Source organism: Serinus canaria, chromosome 18 (genome assembly GCF_022539315.1).
Source record: "Serinus canaria isolate serCan28SL12 chromosome 18, serCan2020, whole genome shotgun sequence".
In the NCBI taxonomy this organism is placed as follows: Eukaryota; Metazoa; Chordata; class Aves; order Passeriformes; family Fringillidae; genus Serinus; species Serinus canaria.
Window position 1 is genome coordinate 3,214,295 of NC_066331.1, and position 23,178 is coordinate 3,237,472.

At 39.3% G+C, this 23,178-nt stretch overlaps 1 protein-coding gene across 1 annotated transcript in view; it reads left to right on the forward strand.

The window, feature by feature from the left end:
* The window catches only part of PITPNC1 (phosphatidylinositol transfer protein cytoplasmic 1), a 74,226-nt gene that overhangs the window by 16,555 nt on the left and 34,493 nt on the right, over window positions 1–23,178 (forward strand). Inside the window, exons 2-3 of the mRNA XM_050981337.1 lie at window positions 19,128–19,276; window positions 22,969–23,057. Of these exons, the coding sequence (XP_050837294.1) occupies window positions 19,128–19,276; window positions 22,969–23,057 (238 nt within the window). The remainder of the gene's footprint in view (window positions 1–19,127; window positions 19,277–22,968; window positions 23,058–23,178) is intronic.

Genomic DNA, 23,178 nt, shown 5'->3' on the forward strand with positions numbered 1-23,178 from the left:
AGTTTTAAACCATCAAAACATGCAAATCACGTTTGTGTGAGTGACACAGTGAGGGTGTCCCTGTGCTTAAGTAGGGCATTACTCAAAATAGTACTATTCCAGCTTTCCATGGGAAAGTACTTTCTGTTCAGGGAGATGTTTTCTTTCTCTACCTAGTCATCAAAAACACCATCAATCCCATTTCCAGTGAGGCAAGCTTCTGTGGAATGTGACATTCCTTACTTCACTTACTTGATAAGAGCTGTAGACCTAGATTTGTACAGAATGCAGCACTTATTTTTGTTTTAAATTATTTCTTTATGCTTGAAAAAGGGCTTGTACAGAGGAACTTGGCCCAAAATTTTGATTCTCTGGCTAGATGCAAGAGAGGTCAATTCACTCTTTCTGTAGTTTTCATGCACCTTAATGCAGAGAAGGAAGTAGGATGAGTTTGTTGGAGTCATGGTATAGAGTATATGGTTGGAAGTAATTCACAGGTAACCTCCTGCTGCTCCTTGTGTCTGTCTGCTGAAGAAAAGAACATTATTACAGCAGGCAATGGTCAGATGATATTTCAGAATTAATATATTACAGAAATAGAATATACTGTGCACATTAGAATCATGCTACCAATTTAGTGAATGTTTTTGCTGGAATTAACAATGTAAATTAAAATCCATACAGGCTATAAGAATATTATTCACTCAGCTGCCTTCCTGGACCTTCAGGCTTGATCTTCTTTCCTTTGCATGCATGGAATTTGTGCAGGCATCAAGAGTTTCATGCCAATAAATGAGGTGGCTGTCAAACAAGATCCAGTGAACAGAGGTGATGGCCCTTAGAATCCCACAAATATATCATTGCTTATCTGGATCTAAGGAGAGGCTTTAAATCCTCATAGAACACAGGAATGTGTGTGTCATTTTTCTGTTACTTTACATTTTATCAGCTTGTGTTCTGTAAAATAAAATGTTTGAGCTTTGCCACTTATTTTTTCAGTTTCTGTGAGCTTAACCATTTAGGATGATCCACCAATTCAGTTTGAAGCACAAAATGGGGTGTATTCATGCAAATATTAGTCCTGATGAACATCAAATTAATAGTTTGGGTCACAGAGGTTAAAAGGAATTTCAAGTGCTGCTTTAATGAGGACAGACAGGAACATCTTTTGATACCTTGTACTGAATTTAAGCAGTTGCCTATCTGATATACTTTATAGTGGTGCCCGCTCCGCTTCCATAATTATGGGCCTGTCAGCATTTCCATTACTAACCCCTATATTACAGCTGAAAATATCACTCCAGGATGAAGTTTTGTACAAAGCCTTTCAGCTATGAACGAAGAAGCTTTCAAAATTAATTTTGCTGCTTCTCCAATTTAAAAGATGAAGTTTTGCTGTTGCTTGCTCTACCCTGTATTAATGCCTTGTTTTCAGAAAAAAAAAAAACCCCACAGGGTCAAAATACTGATGTTTGTTTCCTGTAGCATGAATATAACACATTGAAAAGATAAGAACTGAAAGCTGAGTGCTTTTATTTAACCACAAAAAAAAGCACAAGCAGGAAAAGCACATCTGCAAGCTGCCACTCTGAGCTCAGAGCCACCTCACTTCATTTTCACCTGTTTGCAAAGATTTCAGTAGCCTCTATCCTTTTGCAGAGATTCCAAAATAGCAGAGAAATTCAAATTTCAGTATCAACGTAGACTGATTAAAAAATTGTTATTTAAGAGTTCAAGGGCACACAGAATTAGGAGGTGCCAAAATTAACATTGCCCATAAAATTTTGCCTTGCCTGCTTTTTGAATATATTTTCCATAAACCTGGCTTTTTGTCTCTTTTTCCACTAACTTGCATCTCTGAAACTGTAACTGGTGTCTACCATGGCTTTGAGTGATGCTTATCACTGAAGTGTCTGAATATTTACTAAATATAATCAATTTATTTTCATTACACTTTGTAAATGGACAAGTTCTATAATTTTGCAGATGATAAATGTCTATATGGAGACAATAGTGGAAAATATTCACCTTTTTTTGAGTATTTAACTCTTGGAGCTTTATTTTGCAGGGTGGAATTGGAAAAAAGAGTTCTCATAACCTTTAGCAGCTGGCAATCTGGTAAATATTTAGTATTTCTCCAAATCAGATCTCTTGTGTCAAGTGGGGTACCCAGATGACAAGAAACAAGGGAATAGCAATTGCTTGTGAAAAATTTGGGATAAAGTGGCTTGTTTTGTGTTACCTCTGTTGCTTAAATGTCATCATTCCTCATCCTTCTGCCTCACGGCCGGGCCCTCGTGCAGGCGATGCCCAGAGGATCTGTGCTCATGTGGAGTCCTCACTTCATGTGACCTTGAGCTGCCACTGTTTGCCCTTCCCAGAATGTTTTTCAGCACTTCAGCAAATGGAGCAGAAGCCCTACGTAAAATCATCCACATTAGTATGCAACTGCCTCAGATAGGGAGAAAAAGTGGTACATGATTATTTAATTGTGCCAGTGTTTAGGTACCCAAGTGCATTTAGCTCCAATCAGACACCCATCCCTTTCCGTAGCTCCTGACTGCCTGCCTTTACAAGCTGAGTAAGATTTCCTTAAGCATAGTTTTTCTTTGTAATTATCTTGGGGGATTTTGCAAACTTCTGAGAAAAAAAGAGCTTGACTATCATAGAATAACAGAATGGTTTGGGTTGGAAAGGACCTTTAAAGGTCATCTGGTCCCCACCCCTTGCCATGGGCAGGGCCATCATGTGATGTGTGATCATCCTGCCTCATGTGAGCTGCTGGCTCTTATCACCAGTGCTGGAACCTTGGAACGTACTGCACAGGCTGCTGCACTTGAGATAATGGAAGTAATGGATAAAATGAGCATTTCAAATGTACACAGAGCCATATGATAGAAGAGAATAAGCAATAGAAATAAGTCTGTGATAAAGAACGTAAGAAACATATATCCTAAATATAGTAGGATCCGTGAGAGTGTGCAGTAAGAACAGAGTATTTTGATAATTCTTCTGGAAAGCCCTAAAAAGCTTCTTTGAGAATATGGAGCTGTATTTGCAAAGACTTAAATTTAAAGGTTTCTATTTAGCCAAGGGATTTTCATGCATAAGTATTTATGCAAAGACTACATGTCTGTTGAATTTCAAATCCCTTTCCTAGCTCCCTGTAGGCATAAGAGCCTTCCAAAGGAAAAAAAAAATCTGACATTTATTTCCAATACAATGAATCATTTTTATTTAATAATTGCTATTATTTTTACCAGCAACTGAAACATTCCGGAGCCATTTTCATTGTGGCTTTCTGAGCCTGAAGTAGACACAGTAAAACATCATGCAATTAAAATTCAGCAGAGTTTTTATCAGCAAGAGAGGAATCTCTTGCACTGGCAGTTGTTAGCCAGTTAATTACTGGTCATCTATTACTTTCTCTGCTCATACTTTAGATACAAATCTCTTCAATGTAAGTGGTTCATTTTCATTTACATGAACCACTTCCTGCTACTGATAACATGAATTTTAAATACTATTCTGTTAACAGAAAAATACCACTACATATTTACACAATACACTGATTATGTCAGTGTTAAAAGAAGTAGTTGATGGTAACATGAACTCCTGTTTTACTTAACTGGCAGTAACCTGCTGCAGTATCAACATCATTGTTAGCAATATAAACAGACAGCTAGTAAATACACAACACATGCACTAAAGTGCCTTCATTGGAATCACTGTCAGAGCAAGACTGGATTAAGTCAAACTGCCAGCTGCTTTTGATATTTCAGACCAGATTCAGCAGGACAGTGGCCACTGTCAAGTCAAATACGGATCAGCAGGAGATGAGAATGGTTATTGGGCTTCAGTTACAAAGTCCTTTATCTTTTGTTCCAAAAAACCAGTAACGAAACAGAAGTTACAGTTAAGAAAAGCTGAGAGAGAGCGAAGAGAATAGGGACAGTCCTGAGGGCAATATTGGGTTGGTTATCTCTACCTGGATTACCTGCAAACACTGGCCTGAGTGTTGGAAGCAATCTCACCATGGGAGCACAGAGCAGTTCAGCCAAACAAGCCAGCCCACACTGAGCTTGCACTGCAGTCCATGTCTGTGTTATTCTTAATTTTTTAAATCTTGTTACACAGGTTAATTATTTGATAGCTCTTAAAACTCGTCTTCTTTCAGCATCTTTTTCATATAACCTTCAAAACCACATCTAATCTTTCAGTTCAAGAAAATTCAAGGCAGTTCCACTTCTTTGAGCTTCTCACTTAATAACTAATACAAATCTTCAGGCTGATGGTGTTCTCTGAGACACTGTCTGAGATGAATTTCTTCTATCTTTCACTGTATTTCTAAACCAGCACATTTTTTTGTTCATAGTTTTGAATTCTTGCAGGGGCAATTGCAATTGTAGGAATTTCAATGAAGTTGTTGTGATGTGTAGAAAACCATTTTGAGGATGATACGCAATGGTAACTGAGAATTCATTGAATGTCACTTTTTCCTTCTGTTGTCATTGGAAGCAGAAATGTCACTCAAATGGCCTTAAGGAAACATTTGGACTATGGATAAGTGGAGAGGCAAGCTTGTCTCTGCAAGTTTCCCTTCAGGATTGTATTTCTAGACTTGAGAAAGTGCATATTGTGCTTCATTGTTTCCCTAAATGTGTGTCCTCCAGAGCTGGGACAGTGACACCACAGTGACGTCTGCCAGTTACTCACGTGGCAAAGGTACTAAATGCAGAAAACCTTTCACATCATTCTGACTTCACAGGCACCTCAGCTGCAAAGATAAAAGCATCCATTTTGTAAAGGTTGAGAGGTTTATGATATAAATCTCACCAATGGATAGAAAAGGACAGGAAAGAAAAGGAACTAAAAATGGAACGGCAAGGAATAGTGTAATATTTCAGCCCTGAAGGACTGCCTTCAATAGTAAGTGGAAAACCAATGCTAGTTTGATCTCCCTGTTGTAATGAAATTACTGAATTATCCTTTCATGTCCACAGATAAAAAAAAAAAGAGAAACTTGATGGTTCATAGATATTTATTGATATGAATGACCTTTAGCCATCCTGGCTGTCTTTGTGTCAGAGAAGTCAGTTGTTGAATAGCTGGGGCTGTCAGGCACAGTTGAGGGCTGGAATAACTATATAAATAGCAAGCCTCAAATTCAAACCTTCTGGCTGTAGAAGAGGATTTTGTGTCTCTGTAGCACACATCAGGTCTGAGAGGAAAAACTGAAGGTCTATATTTAAGAAAAAGAGCCTTTCCAAGTTAAGGCAGCTACATGAGAGTTTGAGTCTCCAGTTTGTGAGTTCTGGCACCAAAAATTAAGTGACTTTCAGGGAGTCACCTGCAGTCAGGGTGTTCTCTACCAGTCCTGTGCTGGTGCTGCTCAAGCAGTTTCCTAAGTTTTGTTAGGAGGCCACCAAGAGCCAGGTCCATAATGATCCACAATGCTGCATAGTCATCCTTGTTCTATCTCATCTTGCCCATTAAAAAAAAAAAAACAAAAATAGGGGAAGGTAGAAGACTGCCATGAGAACTGGAATTTGTACCTTTGGGGGAACTGTGATGCAGTTTTGCTCCATGTGGAATTTTCTGGCCTTCATGAAGACAGCATTGACAGGTAATACAGGAAATATTGTATGAACCCAAGGCTGAAACTCACAATTTTCTTTCTTCCACTCACTGTAATTCAGGTGCTAGAATGCAAATCTTTTCTTTGTTCTCAGTAGCTCAGGAAGAACTGGGCAATGGGAATCCTCTGAGCTGTGAAAGGAGAGCCCTGACCCATCACTAAAACCAATTAAATTAAACACAGTTTGCCTTTTTGGAAGCCCTGTTTGGTTGTTGGATCTAAGCTTTTGTACTCTCTGTTGATGGTCATTATGTGTTTGTGTGGCAGAAATTATTGGAAGAATGAGAAAATAAAACAATAATCAGTCATGCTTGCCAGATTCTGTAGTTTTAATGTCACTAAGTGCCATGGGAAAATGACATGAAAGCACTTGTCATCCAGCAGCCCGAATACAACCTTCCATCTTTCCTTGCCCTAAACCAGCTTTTTTGCAACATTAACTTCTCTTCTGTGTTTAGGCCTCACTTTAAATACCTTAAATATTTTTCAATAGTAATTATTTGTTTTGCAATTTAAATTTAAAGAAACAAGTTGGAATAAAATGTTTCTTTTTATTTTTTCATTTCTACCCCCTTTTTTGCTTTAGACATTATTTTTGAGACCACTGTTCTATTTTATTGTATATCTGGAGTGCTTTTTCTTTTCTAAAGTAGCTTCATTTCTGTGTGTTATTTGTTCATTTAGGGTGAGTTATTGATGATGCAGATTATATCAGGTGGCTGTGGAGCTAACTCAGAATCACAAGAGAATGAGCACACAGCAGGTTTAGTATGGTCAGCTAGAGAATACAGAGTCTAGAGAATAAAATAGATAGTAGAATATCCACAAACCTTGTGTGCATTGATGGATCCCACTGGGAATGCCAGAATTCTTCCCACATATTGCCCTACTTGCCAGCATTTGTGCTCACAGCAAGATGACCACTTGGCTCCAACAGAAGTGACACTGTGAGCTTCCCACAGAGCCAAACTGGTGGCTGCCTCTTGGTGGCAATTGTGACCAGTAGAGGCACCAAACTGTTCATTACCATCCTTTAAATCAAAGAGTAGAATGAGATGAATTCATTTATTTGGGCTTAACTAATTGTCTGTGGCCTGGATAGAAGAAAATACTAAAGAAGCATTGCTTAGACAGGTTGTCTGTGGTGGCTTTGCTAATCCAAGGTTGGGATGTAGGTGTATCAGATGCTGAGGATCAAGGAAGGTGCAGCTGAGGAATATGCCTGCTCTGCTGTTCCACTGTGTAGCTTTAATTTGTGTGTCTGAGGTGCTGGAGACAGTTCAGCCATGGCAGTGAGGAATTCAGAGTGCCCAGATTGTTATCTGCCTCTCAGGAAAATCCTGCAGTCCATACAGAGCACAAGGCAAAACAACCACCAGAAAAAAAGAAAAAGAGAAATAGAGAGTTTAGGTTTCCAGGTTGGCTAATTAACCATTAACATTCCTCATATGTATTCATTCTGTGAATGGATGTGAGAGACAGAGGAATGGAATATTCTGAAGATTAACAAGTGTCTGAAAAGTGACAGCGTGGATCCTGCAGGAACAGTTTGCCATGAGCTCCCACTAAAGCTGTTCCCTGAATTACTTTGCTAAAATCTTCCTAGTCAAGCTCCCAGGCCCAGCATGAAATACCACATGTTAGAGGTTTCACTGTTTTGGTAACACCTATCAGGCAGTGTGACATCCTCTCCCTCTCTTCCCACCCCAAAAGTTTTCAAATAAAGGAGAGAGATTTAAAACAAATCTGAGAAACTGTCCACAAGAGCACTTGATTTGTTAGTGAGGAAATTCTTCAACTGGCATTTACCCAGCCTTGGGCTGTTGGAGAAATCCCTGAGTGTTCCCATTAAGCATGGCATTATCTAGTTAACAAAGCTGAGAGTTCATGAAGTGTTTAGACTAAAAAAATTTGCCATAAGAATGTTTCACAATTGCAAGCCTGTAAAAATAGTAGAAATTATCTAAACCATTATAAAAGCAATGTTTTAACTTAAAAGTAATGCAGACATGTACTGCTACACATGTTTGACTGAGGCGCATGCATTTAAAAGTATGTTAGACTGAAATTAGGTTACTGACCAACCTGTCAGACCTGCTTGGGCATGGACATTTTTAGTGAGTTTCATTCATGTTTTAATATTTTCTTCCATCTTTTTTTCTGTAATTATACCTTTTTATGTTTCCCAAGGAATAATTTACAGGCACATGACATATATCAAAGAATTCTCTAAGTTTGTCTGAATTCTTTATTTTTATGGAAAATAATACAGAAGGTCAAGCTGTGTTGCCATGCAACAAGTTTGTGGTCTTGCTGTCTGGTCTTTCTGCATGCTATAAAAAAATCAAAAACGTAGGAGATAAAGAGCTTTCATTGGGTTGCCATTGCTGCAGCAACCACTTCCTCTCTGAGTCTGAACCAATGACAGGAGCATTCAGGGAGTAGAAGGCCCTGGGTGGCAGGAAAGAAAGTGATGATCTCTCTGTAACTGTATTTTTAGACTCTGGTGAGGAGAGGTTTTTGTTCAGCTTGTGTGTCTGTGTGGTTTTGTTTAGAGTTTTGTCAATTACTGAAGTCTATAGCAGAATGCTTTACATTAATTCTCTGACTTTTCCCAAACCCAGCTTTTTACAGGGTGTGTGCACTTCAAGTCCTGGAGCTCCATGTTTTCCATTTCAAGCATGTGTCCTTGCAGATTCCAGCCTGGAGCACTCCCGTAAACAGTGCTGCCATGACTGTCTCAGAGCACTGTGCTGGTCTGAGGGACTGCAGGAAGAAAACCAGGTTCTCTAGACAGAATTCTTATCTGTTTATACATTTTGCTGTTGAGGCTTTCAGCTCTATTCCCTGGTGCTGCAGTACACCATGAACTCTTATACCCAGAGGATCCGTTCCAAGTGACGCAGCTGGCTCTAACTAATGAGGAAGTGGTTAACTGGAGAAGGGAGTGCAGGAAGGCTGTTTGTTCACTTAGTACAAAGCTCCCTGCAGTCAACAGGAGAGGCTTTCCATTGCACTCGACAGGATCTGTTCCAGCTGAAGTGGCCTTTTGGAAACTTCTTTGTACTGGGAAGTTTCCAAAAGGCCATATCACAAAACAAAATTCTCATGGTGGAAAGAAAGATATTCCCACTTAGAGGTACTGAGAAACTGATTTATCTGTTACTGGTGGTGTACAAGCTACTTCAGAAGGATGCACAGTCCAGCACAGAACCAGGAGCTGCTCATTCCTCTGCTGTTCTTGCTGATCATTAGTTCTGGTTTTGGTACCAAAGGGGTAAGGCAAGGATACCTGTCCTAGAAGAGTTTTTTAGTTCCCTGGTGCATGGTCAAGGCTCCCTTAGTCCCACTGGATTATCTCACATGCTGATATCTGCACTGATAAATTGTCAGTTGTGTTTTACAGCCCCTGCATAATCAGACTGCAGGTAGCTCTGTGGAATATAGAGATACATATTTGTTGTATAAGCTAGAGAAATTATATCCTACTTTACCTAAACATTATCACCCTCTCTGATCTTCCTAAATGTGATGAATCCACGTAATTCTTCTGTGTTGGTTAAAATCTGCAGGTTTTCGTTTCCTGCGCCTCCCTCTGCATGGTTTCCAGGTTCTGTCCCAGAGGAGATGCTGTGTTTGTGTAATGTTCTAGACTTCCCTTACAGAACACTAAAACCAGATAAGCACTGGTGGAATGCCTAATGCTGTGGCCCCATCTGGAGAAAACATCTGGAGAACATACAGCTTCACATTCCTGGATTATGATAAAATTGAATTAAGCCTATAGAGTCCCTCGTCAGCAATTCTTTGCCTTCATCCTCCCTTTAGTCTACATGTGGTATGGAAAGAATGTCTGCTCTGGAAGCTTTTCAGGCAGGAATGTGGTCCTTCCTGGAAATGTTGCTTATACTTACGTAAGAGCTTCTGTTCTGCGTAGCGCTGGAAGGCAGCGATTCTGCTCAGCTGTACATCATCAGAGAACTTGCACCTTCAAGCTGGAGAAGTTTGAAATGAAAGCTTGTGTGATCTAACTCTAGACAAACACATGACCACCCTGACACCTCCAGGGTGTGCACCCCCAGGTGTCACAGCTGCTTTTTGTTCTGCAGCAAAAGCCAGGTTCCTGCCCGAGAGTTTATTTGGCTGCAGTTTTGATTTTCCATAAGTCAGTAGCAGGCAAACAGATTTCTCCCCTAAATGTCCTCCCAAGGTTTATTACAGATTCGTGCATGTCACAGAGGCATAGGTACAAAAGTAATAAATTCCTACCGTAGTGATTCATTTCAGCATGGGGGGATTTTGTCACAGATACACAGAGTACATACTTCAATTGCAAATGCTTGTTCTAATTAACTAAAATGGAAAAATTATATCTTCTTTTAGTATTGGTTCTGAGACTTCAGTGTATCTCAGAAGTCTGGGGAGGAAAGTATGTCTTCATTTCCTTCTTATGCAATTGCTCTCATGTGCTTCCTTCCATCAGATGACTTCAGATAACCTTAATATTTTCATTATCCTGATCCCTGTGTGAGATGCAGAGATGTAGGAGGGACTTCAACTATTTACAGTCACTGGATTCTTTATAACATTACTTTTATCTGCAGGATGCAGGAATAAAACAAGTGCATTTTAAAAATTAAATTGAAGTAAGTTTTATTTTAGAAGATCAGAAAGTAGAATGAAGTATTTCTGATAATAAAATGAAATATTCTGGACTGTGAATATACTTTTATTTCACTGTAAATAACAAACAAAATTTCATTTTCTTCTGAACAAAATATCAGAAGGCAGATTGGGTTTGTCTTGTTCAGCTTGTTACTACTAAGTACTAAATTCTGATGCTGTTTTATTCATTGTAGATTGTGCATACTAAGAAAGTTCTCATTTTTCCATATTTATAAGCAGAATTATATTGCCTAAAATGCGTTGTAAGGAACTTGCTTGCCAAAAAATGTAATTGCAGAATTATTCCCTGCTGTGATTCTGACAAAGTTTATGGAATCCTTTGTAGTCTCTTTGGTGCTTCTAAACTCAAAGTTTACTCAAATTTTTTTCTGAAAGCATTGAATTCTCTGTGCTTGAAAGTTGATGGTGTTGGCGTGAGAGAGATTTTTCAAGTCATAAAAATGAGTAATTACTGAAGAAGAGTAATTAGAGAAAAGAAGCCTGAGGGGAAAGAAGTTCTACTTAAACATTAAGCAAATACCATTAGCCATGCAAAAAGAGAAAATAATTTCTAAAAGCATGGAGAGATGCACACGTGTTTGGTCCATTTATAGTTAAAGATAAACCTACCTCTCAAGTCTATTTCTGCACTTCATTGAATTTTGAAAGGGTCAAAGTACGTATGAAACTCTAAATACTCCCAGCTTAAACTGAACTGAATTAAAATCCCTAAATTTTTTAAATCCTGCACTTCACAGAAGTCAACCTCCCTGTTCAAAGCCAGCTTTGCAGCCCAGCCCTTTGACACATGGTGTGGCTGGCTGGCCACAGCACATCCCAGCTCTGGCCAGCTAAAATGTGTTTAATATGCAGGGCACACGAGTCAGTTTCTTCTCTTCCCCCCCACAAATCCTGTTCATTTTAATGGAAAAAACAGGTAACAGCTTTTGCTGTCAGGTTTAATAGAGCAAGCTTCTCCATCAGCATCACTGGGCCATGGAGAATGTTCCATTTCACTGTGAGTGAAATAGAGTCCTGTGCCACCCCATGTGCAGGGCTCGTGCCTGCTGCTGGGAAGAGATTGGTGACAGGGATCAAGAAGAATGCCCAAGCTTTTCCACTCTGACTGTTCTTGGAATATCTGAAATGGAAACAGTGTTTTCCTGGAATATAAGAAAAGAGTTTATGTCATTGAAAAACCTTTAGTAACCTCTACAAAAATTCTGTTGCTGTTTTACTTCATTTTACTGCATTCTAAGTTAAAATTTTAAGATATTTCCTGAACAGCTCCTTGAGCTTCGGGCTTTAAATTAACAACGAGCTCATGAATGAATTGTGGCAAACAAATAAAATATGCTTTTGCCTTAGAAAAAGATTCAATAATGTTTGAAAGTTATCAAAGTGATTGTGCACTGTAAAGCAGAGTGAACTGTGCATGAAAAGCAGAATCAAGGCAGGGCATGTTTGCAGACAATCAGAGCAGGTACTCATAAACAGGGCTGAGAAGGGTGGTCAGTGTGCAGCACTGACAGACTGCTCAAGACACACAGTAAATCCCTTTTAGCTGTTCTGTATGTGCACAGAGGACTTCTGAGACAGCCTCCAGAAATGTATCTGCACTCCTTGCAGGAAATACATGGATAAATCTACATAATAGAATATCATCAGTATTTATGTACAAAGCACATAGTGTACATGCTTGAAAAATGTAACCAGCTGACTCACTGTAAAATATTGTTAATAAAAACTGATTCTTAAAAATTGTATGAGCTTGTACACTCCAGATAAACAGCTGGCTTTTCTCAATGGCACAGCTGGTGTAGAAGCATAAAATGACTACAATTTGAACAGGACATGAGCTATATTTGGCAAACCATTTGCATGAAAGCTGAACATTTGCAACTTAATTTTCATTTATTTTCATTTTCATTGTACACCTATTAAGCAGAGATCTAGACCTGCTCCTCTTGGTTTCAGTAGCACTTGTTTAGCTGTAAGCCACTATGTGCCAGGCTATTGTAAACTTAGAGTGGGCCACGTTGCTTCAGCTGAAAATACCAGAGGAGGATACTGACTTTCAGCATCCAGTGTGTCATTGCTGAACTGTCATTCACGGGAATTTAGGCAGATAAAGTACCTTAAGGATGTAATTTCTTCCTTGAAAAGGCAAAGCAAACATGAAAGCAGTAAGAATGGCACTTCACAGCATGCAAAAGTCAACAGTTCCTACTGCAACTGTTAGTTTGTGAGGCTACAAAAGCATGTTCCCATGAATTTGGGCAACAGTAAAGAATACTGCTGATGCCAGTCAGCAGATGTGTAGTGCTTTGTGATTCACAGATGCATGCATGAATTAGTTGAAAGAAAAATTTCAAGCTCACTCTAAACTCTGACTGGTCAGATTCTTTATATATTACTGCAGGGAGTGACATTTATACCACCAAATAATTGACATGATTTGCTGGGGCCTCAAATCACTACAGTGAATTATGCTAAAATTTTGACTAGATGTTTGGTTTTATTCCTTGATTGATCTTTTTTATAGATAAAAACAGATTTCCTTTTGAGGACAATCATTTAGAAGTCTACCTTTGCTCCTGGAGCTACTTCCTCTTATTTGTGCCTTGGGAACAGCCATTTAAAATACCAGTTCATAAAAACTTCTTTGCACTTCAGATGTTTCTACATGACAAAGAGAATGCAGTGCAAGCATGCCTGGTTTGCTCTAAACATCTTAGCTTGGAAACAAGAAGTCAAACAATGCAGACTCCACACTGCTGTTTGTGGCCAGGCTAAAGGAGATTTAGGGTTGGGTCAGCAGGCTGGGAATCTCTGCACTGGGCTGTAAGAACCACCCCCTCCTGCCTTCTCTGTTTACTATTCATGCTTTCCTTGCAGAATTTCCCAAGCAGTCAAACCCAGCAGTCCTCTTTTCACAGGACCCTAGCCCACAATGTCATTATTTTACCAGGAAATTGCTATTTTGGAAATATAAACTCCTACTTTCACACTGGTAAATTGTGCTACATAAGAGAGACTTCCAAGTTCAAATTTACATTGAATTTATTTTCTTCCTGCTTTCTTTCCTGCCTCTCTAGAAAAAAAAAGGATTATTTCAGTGGCAAGTTTTCTTACTCTGCAGTGGTTATAAGTCTGACTGATTTCTCTCCATAGCAATGTCCTGCAGTAAAATCTTGAGCTGGTGGTTACCAAGAAATACCCACTCCACTGCTTGAAAAGTAGTGACTCTGTGCCCCAACTGAAACCAAACCAAACCAAATCCCTAATTCCAAAAGCAGCCAAGGAGGAGCCAATACAAACCCATTCATACATGAAAAATCAAATACCAGCACACTGCACATTCCTCTATTCTTGTTAAAACCAATCTAGGAATGTTAATAACAAGGCAAACAAATCACTTTGTCGGAAGCTGGAGCTTGTGTCATGGAAAAGAGTTCCTGAAATTATTGTTAATGGCCATGAATCATCACCTGCAGAAGTCTGGGGATCAGAGGGCACAACCTCAGTGCTCCATCAGCCAGGGCTGTAATTGCCCACACGTGAGGGAATGAGGATCAGGATTCACCCATTGCAGATGAAATGATGTCTAATAATACTAACATGAAGGATTTATGGTTAGTGATGGAGATTAGAGAAACCACTTCTCCTGAAGTAATTATCATTAAGAATTAAAAAGAAATTACAGGTGTGTCTTGTGGTAACAGCACTGAGCTGGAATCATGGAGGCTAAATTCCCTGCTCTACCACAGACATATTTTTTAAGGTTGATGTATTAATTTCTGTTTCAATTAATCTAATATGAAATAAGGTTAATATTTCTTTGCCTGTGCTCAGTGTCTAACTGCAAGCTTTTCATATCTATAGCAGTGTAGGGCTTAGGTCTTGATCAGGACCTGAAAACAATGCCCTCAACATCAGAACAAACACAATAGGAAACCTCAGTGTATCCTCCTAAACAAAGATATTTACTCAAGCAAGTACATTTCCAAACAGTTTATTCCAGAGGTAAAATACCTCTGTAAAACTGCTGGGAAGAGATTGCTGGGAGTGGGCTGTGCATGTTTGGACAAGTAACTTGCCTGGGGATCAACATGTTTGTCTCATGGTGGTCCTTTGAGGAATAATCAGCAATTGTTTTAAATAATTCAAAACCTGGAAAAGTGATAAATAATATTCCTATTAATACTTTTAGTAAGAAAAATAAAACAAAGTCCTGGAACACATTCACAAGGAGCACACAGAGCATCTTGTAAAGACTAAGACATAAAACTAGATCAGAAATGTATCAATCAATTTTAAGATTGTTTTCTGTGAATGAGGCAGCATTCTATAAATCAGAATTCCTTAATAAAATTGCTACTCTTTTGCCATAATCAATGCCCTTGTAGCTGGACTGATAAGGAAGCTGATTCATTGTATTTTTTTGCTAGAAATAAATCTTAACTAAATTGAGGTCAATGACAAAACAACTACTGCCATCAGTGGAGGCAGGGTTGAACCTTCAGAGCTGCCTTTGTGCATGAGGACAGATCTGTTTCATTTTAGTTGTTGCTGCTTTTTTTTCTTTTTTCTGTTTTACCTTTGCAATTTTCTGAGAACAGGACTAGAAGCCACTGGCGTGTTTTAGCATGAACTTGAGAAATACTTTCCACTGTCAAAATGCAGCTCACCAAACAATCATTACCTGAGCAGGCAGAAAAGACACTCAGTGTCTTCTGGACTCCAGCTCCTCTCTGCAGGAAGGGATCTCACTACAGGCTTAGAACAAAAAATCAAACAAATTGCAGTGGCAGCACCATCCCTGATGGTTTAGTCTAGTTACAGAGAAGTAAATGGAGATGAAAGTGTTCAACCATTCTTTTGAATATGAGAGTTATGTAAGACAAAGCCAGTGATAAATCTGTTACATTTTCTGTGAGCATTCAGATAAGAACTTCAAGGAGTCATATGAAAATTTCAGATACAAGATCATTTTGGCATAATTTCTTCTTTGAGAGAATTTTATTTTTTATACTCCACCTGAAGTTTGAAAGTTTGTACTCTGAGACTTGCATTAAATCAAGACCTGAGCAATAGGCAGTCAGGCTGAAAAAATTGAGACGTGTTTGTACAAAGATTTCTTGTGCAGCTCCTGCTGGAGATGGTGGGAGTTCTACAAATAAAAGATGGGTGGGGTGGACCCCTTTTAAGACTTTTTCCATTTTTTCTTTTTTTTTTTTTTTTACCCTCCTATCTGAGGGATAAAAATGCTTCTGGTCTCACTTATAATTTTAAACAAGATCAGATTGACCATCCTTATGGTGTTGCTAGCATGAACCTTGTTTCTAGTGTGACTAAATCCCAACAGCAAACACCATCTGCCTGTTGAAGGAGCAGGCAAGTCACCACTGAGACAAAGTCTCCCTCATTAGGGCTTGGGAAACATCAGGGCTCTTTTTCCACATTCTGTGGATTTGTTTATTGAAGTTCTTGCTCTGATATTGAATAAATTTTCCCCTATTAAACTGAAGAATTTACAAAGAGTTTTGCTCCAGATCCAAATTCATATCAGGTGCATTTGTGTGAAATTTTACGGAATTCCTTGAAACAGTAGATGGAAAATTATCTTACTGCTAAGAACACAGAAATTCAGACTGTGATACAGCAACATAAATAGTAGTGGCACATCAGTTTACCCTTGCAGGAATAATGTGTATCAACTACTGTTGTGAAATGATTCTTAAGTGCTATTTCTCCACAATATCCATAGGAACTAAGAAAAAGCTGTGACTTTTTATTCAGGCATTTAAATTCCAGCAAGTTCTAAAAGGCACATCTTTGCCTTGGATTTTATTGATGTAAATAGAAACCTACACTTGGAAAAAAATGCTGTTTTATCTGAAATAATACTTGTGCACTCCCTGATTTAGTAAAGTATTATTATTTTGGAAGTTAACATTTTCCATTCTGCTCTAGAATAATTTTAACATTTTGTACAGCAGGTAGAAACAAATAAATAGCACATCAAAGTGCTAAGTTAGCTACTTTAAAGTACATGTACAAAGATGTTTCCTATGCTGAATGCAGCTGCTTTCCAGCAGCACTGCCCAGCAACTTCAGTCGTTATGAAAGGTCACAGACTGGGCTGGCTTGGAAGGGACCTCAAAGCTCCTCTGGTTCCAGCCCCTGCCATGGGCAGGGATGTCACTCCCTGGACCAGACTGCTCAGGGCCCCGTTCAAGCTGGCTTTGAAGGTGGATATTTCTACTGGACTGGTGTCAGATCCACAGTCATCGCCTGCAGAAGGCGAGGAGCAGTGGGGTTCCTGCAGGAGAGCTGTCCAGCAGTGGTGCCTTCTGTTCCCTTCAGCATCTTCCAAACGGGAGGCACCATGCTGAGCTGCCTGGATCCCTTCTGTGAGATCGTGGGTATGATTGGAGCATGCGTGATTTTGAGCCTCAGCAGAGGAAAAGCTTCCTTTAGGCACTGACTGTGCAGCATCTGGAATCAGTTGCTTTGACAGCAGTGACCCTCATCTGCAGAGTGCAGTGGGCACAAGGCTTAGCCCCATTAAACTTCTGCTCAGATTCATTTCCAGTCTTTGGGATTTAGTATCTTTGCAAACATTTTATGGTGGGGTGGGTCCATGAAAGAATAACAACCACTGTTAACAAAATGTGGTGTTGTGGGGGTATCTCTGGTCCATGTTGCTGGAGCAAATGAAGGCATCAGTACAACCCCACATTTGGTTGTCAGTGGGGAAGTACATTCATCTTGATATTTCTGAGCCAACATTTCCAACAGAAACTGAGGTGTTTGTGTTTGACCATTAAAACTGAGAGCAAAATTGCAAAGGACTACGTGGACATAGGAAATTGATATGTGCAATTATGAAACACTTTCCAAAGGTGTCCATGGCAACTAAAATTCATAACTTTATGGGATAGCAAAAATCCCAATGGAGATCGTGATCGAAATATTGACTTTATGTCAAACTCTAATTCCTCTCTCTACTCCGCATCTAACCTTTTCATATTCCACAGGATACAAATTACTGACCTCTTCCTTTCCATTAGAAGATAAGGACCTTATCACCTTTCCTCTTTTCTGCCATCCTTATCACTCTACAGGCAGGAAGTCTGTGCTCCCAGGTGGTCTAATTGATACATATCTAATTAAAGGCAAAGCATTTTTTCTCTGCTTGTATTCAGCTTTTAAGTGTGTTGCTTTGATTTCAGACCCGAAGAACAGCTTTGTGTGCCTGAAATTTACTCTTTTTCAGACTGTACTAATTGGTCAAATCAAATGTACTACAAACTTTGCCTTTGCTGTGCACCAATACATTCATTTTTGTTGGAGAAAAAGAGAAAATAGTTAGTCATGGATCTAGTTAAAAGCTGTGTGTGAGGTCTGCAGCTCTTCAGGGCCTTTGAGATTAGGACTCAATGTTCAAATATGATGAGATAGAGAGCAAGGATTTGGTAGAAACAAAGGTAGAGAAGTGGATTAGCAACTAAAACAATGCTAGGACTTACTTAAATCAAGATTCAGGTTCCAAATTTCTTACCTTCTTGTGGCCTGTTGCTGTAGGGGAAAAAATTTGGATTGTGCAAAACTGAGGAACTAATACAGGGTGCCCTCCTTCGTCCTATTCCTTATCATTTTGTTTAGCAAGACTGTCTTGTTGCCAGTTGCTAATAAGGTTTGTGATGGTTTGGGTTTTTTTCTGAACTAATTGCTCTTTTGATTTGGGCTCTTTAAAGTATGTGATAGGATTGCTGTTATAATATGCAATAACCACAAGAATCTCATCGAGGTTTCTGAGGACAGACTGTCACGAGCCTTTTGTTTGCTTGTGCTGAGCTGGTACTTGGCAGCTTGTGTGGTAGCTCAGCCATTCTCTAAATTAACAGGTTGTTCTTTGTATTTGAAGGGGGATTGATGTGATTGAAGTGATTAGCATGTATATGCCTAAACAAATTGCTCTGAGGGAGAGAGGGGTCCAATCAAGAAAACTGGACAGGTGCAAAGACCTATCAGGGTTGGAAGAGCCCTGGTATGTTCAAGAGTGTGCAGAGGACTTGAGAATAAAATTTCAAACCAGAGTATGATTGGGGAAGTACAATTTTACTCTAAAACCTTTGTTAATGAAAGTTCAACAATGTATTTATGTTAGATTTCTTTGATGTAGATATGAGACATAGTAAAAAAAAAATCAAGTGCAACAATTTCTTTTTCAGTGATAGCAAAGTTGGGCCAATCCTCACAGTGTTTGGGTTCCTAAGGTACTTGAGAGTCTATAGAAAAATGATCATTAAAGTGCTTAAATGCATTTTAATAATATTGCCAAGTGACTCAAACTTCTTTTCTCAAAGGACTTGGAGTCTACGTGGGTTTTTTTCTTAAGAGCTGGCACTCCTGTCTCTGTGGACCAGCCATAGTTACCCCAAATCTTATTGCAGGAGTTCATTGTGGCAGGGCAGGAGAATGCTGTGTCCCACAGAATTTCAGAGTTCACCTGCTGATTAAAGTCCCTTTACATTTCAGCATGTGGCAGCACTAGATCAACTGTTTACTTAGTCTTAACTAATATACTTACAAATACAAAGTCTAATAATAGAGGACTGGCCTAATTCTTTACATTTGTATGCACCCAGGTTTTGTTATTTTTTCCACAAGTGATGCCATGGACTTCATAAGATAATGGCAGGACCCCAAAAATGCTGGTTTTCACCTTCAAACTACTTTGTATTTACACATAGTAGTATATTATTGACCAAGATTGGCTTCTGAATACATGTGTAACATAAAACTAATATATTTTTACCTTGGTTTTGCCTTGCAGTACAGAATTGGACAGCTGTACATGATCAGCAAGCACAGCCATGAGCAGAGTGACCGAGGGGAGGGTGTGGAAGTGGTGCAGAATGAGCCCTATGAAGATCCCAACCATGGCAATGGTCAGCTAACAGAAAAACGTGTCTATCTCAACAGGCAAGTGCAGTAAAACTGCTTCTCCCAACATGGACTGGAAGAAAAATTTGCAAGCAATGCAGGCAACAGCCTTTGTGTATCAAAAGATGTTCCCATGAATACATGCTGCTTCCTGGTAGCCATGGGGAGGTGGGACAGATCAGTGGCTGGAAAGAGAGGAATTCACTGCTATTCCTTCTAGAGCATCTTCTCCTCGAGAAGGAATTGTAACTTGGAGTTAAAGATACACTGAAAATCAGAACTTTTGTTTTCTTTTACGCTTACTTGTTTGTCATTCTGTTTTCCAAAATTATTGGGGAGGGGAGCCAAAAAACTAAACAACAAAACCAGCAAAGACCCACCCTCCAAGAAAAACAATACTGAACCATTAAAAAGCTTTAAGTTTCTCTCACCTCATAATCATGTCACAAAACAGCATTTTTGCTGACTGTATTCTGCCTCAGCAAAGTTAATTGACATTATGAATGACCATTGTACAATATCAGCCTTCTGGATCATTAGGCTCAAAGACATGGTGGGAAATTTGGGAGTTTTCTCCCTGAAGTTCCATCATGTCTTAGAGTGAAGTGTTTGTATTCCTGTGCTGAAATGATACTGCTGAGGATCAAAGGCTGAAGATATTAATATATATATATATATATATATATATATATATATATATATATATGATATATATATATATATAATATATATATATATATATTATATTTATGCAATATGAGATATATTGCACAATCTGTTCCCAATTTTACTACTGCTGATTTAATTCAATACCACTGCTTTCCCTGAAGTTCTTTTTTCCCCCTGGACCTGTTTCATTGTGTTAAACTTATGCTCTGCAGCATTTTTGAAGTGGGCATACAAATATGTTTGCTTCTACATTACAAGTTCCTCCTGCACTGCAAACCTGACATATCTAACCTTAATTCAGGCCAAATTGAATCACCAGTGATGCTGGATACACACACACACACACACACACACAAAAGAGTTCAATAATGTATATCTTGCTAACATTTAATATTATTGTGACTGTAAGTGTTCTCTCACAGGCTAGATACAGGATTTGGGAAAAATCAATACATGTGTTCCCATAGTAGAGCTCCCACAAGTTGTGGGGGTTTTTAATTTGTTTCTGGGTATTTCTTTCCTGCATGTTAAAAAGAGCATATTCAGAATTGTCACTTCAGGGCAATTCAGAGTGACCACAAGAACCTAGAAGCCATGTACAAACCGTATTTGAGAAGCATTTGATTCCTGGTAGTGCAGGCAATGGAAATCAGGATTTCTTAACCAAAGATGGATACAGACATTGACAAAGCAGATCTTTGTGCCTGCAACAACTCAGGACAGTTAACTGAAGCTGTGGTGGATGTTTGAAGTCAGGTTCACTGAGTTTAATGGTAATTCTGAATCCTCCATCCCCAGATTTGCTATTTGAATCTGGGTGGGGTATCACAATGCCACCAGATATTGCAGTACTGTTGTAGCTTTGTGGAAAGGATCAGGAGGTTTTCAGGCTGCTGTGGATTTTGCTGGGAGGCCAGGATGTCTCTGGAGGATTTCACTCAAGGAGATGTGCTCCCATACAGGATGTGCTGGAAACTTCTCTGCCTGCCTTGCTGAGGAGCTCAGCTTCCACCAGCACCGTTCTCTCCCTCAGCTTTTCTTCTTGCTGGGTCCACTGTCCTAACAAACTTTGCTTTGCTCTATTTTGATCTGAACTGATATCTCTTAAATAAATTTGAGACTGAACTTCATCTGGATGGAGGAGAAATAAGGAAAAGGTAAAAAAGCTAATGTGATCCTCATACCTGTGCTGCTGACCTTGGAAGAATTCATGTGTGTCTGTGACTGGGACTTGCAAGCAATTCTGAGTATAATCTGTATTTTGCTCATAAAGGTATTTTTTTCAGGATGTTCTGTACTGGTGAAGATAGGTAGACAGGCAAATATGCTAAAAGCAACAATAACCAAAAAAAGTGCAAAATGAGCAGATGTATGTTTTCTAGCGTCAGTATAACCTTAGTTATATTTAGAATTGTTTATTGCCTCTTCTCTCCTGCTGGAGCAATGTTTTCAGAAGCTGAAAGTCTGCATCCTCTGGTATTTATAATTTAGGCATCAGAGCAAAGTTTAGCAGGGGTAAGGGAAGCATTCGTAAAAACACTGACAGAGGCTGACAAAATAAGCAGAAGATCTGATACAGGGAAGTCTATTATGCAGGATGTAAAATACTGCTTAAAAGCCTGTACACAAGAAAGGTTTATGTAAAGAAAATAATCTAGTTTTGAGCAATGTCATGAAAGAGCAAAAGTCAATGCACTTGGCTTTGAATCTGTAGATAATGTACTAACATCTGCATTTTGCCTCTGGACAAATATAATATTTATATGTAGCCAGATCATGGTTAAATAAGCCTTAATGATCCCAAATGTATTTTCTTCAGAATTTTGTTAATATGGAAAGTTAATTTACTTCCTGCACACAGTTATCTAAACAGAACTATTTCAAACATTTACACTTGGGAAACTGAGGTTTGGAAGCATCTCCTGCAGTTCAGCACAGATTCAGTCTTGGCCTGGGTGCTCTGCTCAATGCTTTGCCAGACCAGCACCATTTGAACTGAGTCCCCCAAGCACAGGGGTGTTTGTGGTGTCCAAGGTCTGCTGTCCTTGGAATAACTAGTTCTGCATCTTTTGTTCCTGGCAGCCTCAGTGCTTATAACTGAAGTCATTAAGAGAGGGTTGAAAGATGAATTATAGTCAACTTGCCTTTTTGAATATTTCTTTTTTCATCAGTTTTTGGTACACTCTGTGACCAGAGTGCTGGAAATGAGAAATCCAGGAGCTGGGGTTAAAAAAATGCTGCCACCCTTCCATGGTATTACTCAATTACCCTTTAATGATCTCTTCCAATGGTGTAGCTATGTCTTTGATTTCTGACTCTGCTGCCTTTGCACCACTGCACTGGTGAGTTTTCTTGACAGAATGAGCTCTGAGCTGTAACATCAGTTCCATGAATTCTCTTCACTTTTGTTATTTACTCTTCCCATCAGCAAAATGGGACTAATGCTGCCTACCAGCCTCACGAGGTGTTTTGAGTGATCTGTTAATTTTAATATAAAAGCTTCCTACTCAGGAATTGGTGTTGGTAGTGTGGGAACAGCTGCCAGGTGAGCTGAGCACGAGGGTTTCAGTGCTGGCAGAGAACATGAAGGAAGAAAAAAGAATCTGTAAGGAGAAATAATGGATTGGGGATGGAAGTGCCCTGAAAGCCCACATTTCCTCCTGACCTCTTGTTAGAGAGTGCCTCCCTGTGGCTGAGCACACGGTGCCACCGGGACACCTTGTTTGGCCTCACCTGTTGAGGGTGGCCAAAGGTTCCAGGCCATGAACTCCCAAAATGAGCAGCTCAGTTCAGCCCACTCCAAGGTTGTTGCTCTGGCCCCGATCTGCTCCCTCTGAGAGGGGAGCACAGCTGAGGCAGAAAATGAAAATGCTCCTCAGAAGTCTGGGTGTTCCTGTTGCTGTCTCCCTCAAACTCCTCACAAATGATGGGCATGTTTGGAAGTATCTTTATTTCTACAATACACATAGAAATAGTCATAGATCATTCTCAGTCATAATATATTCTAATATAAGTCATAAGTCATAAGATATTCTAATTTTATATTTTCTTTTTACTTTCAGCAAACTGCCTAGCTGGGCTAGAGCAGTTGTTCCCAAAATATTTTACGTTACAGAGAAGGCCTGGAATTATTATCCTTACACAATCACAGGTAAGGCATGTGGCAGAAATGATTGCTGCCCTGTGCTTTGGGGATGGTTTCGTTTGTCTTCAGAAGCTCCAAGTTATACATTGAACTACAAGCACCAAGTCTCTTTAACAACTGCTCTTGA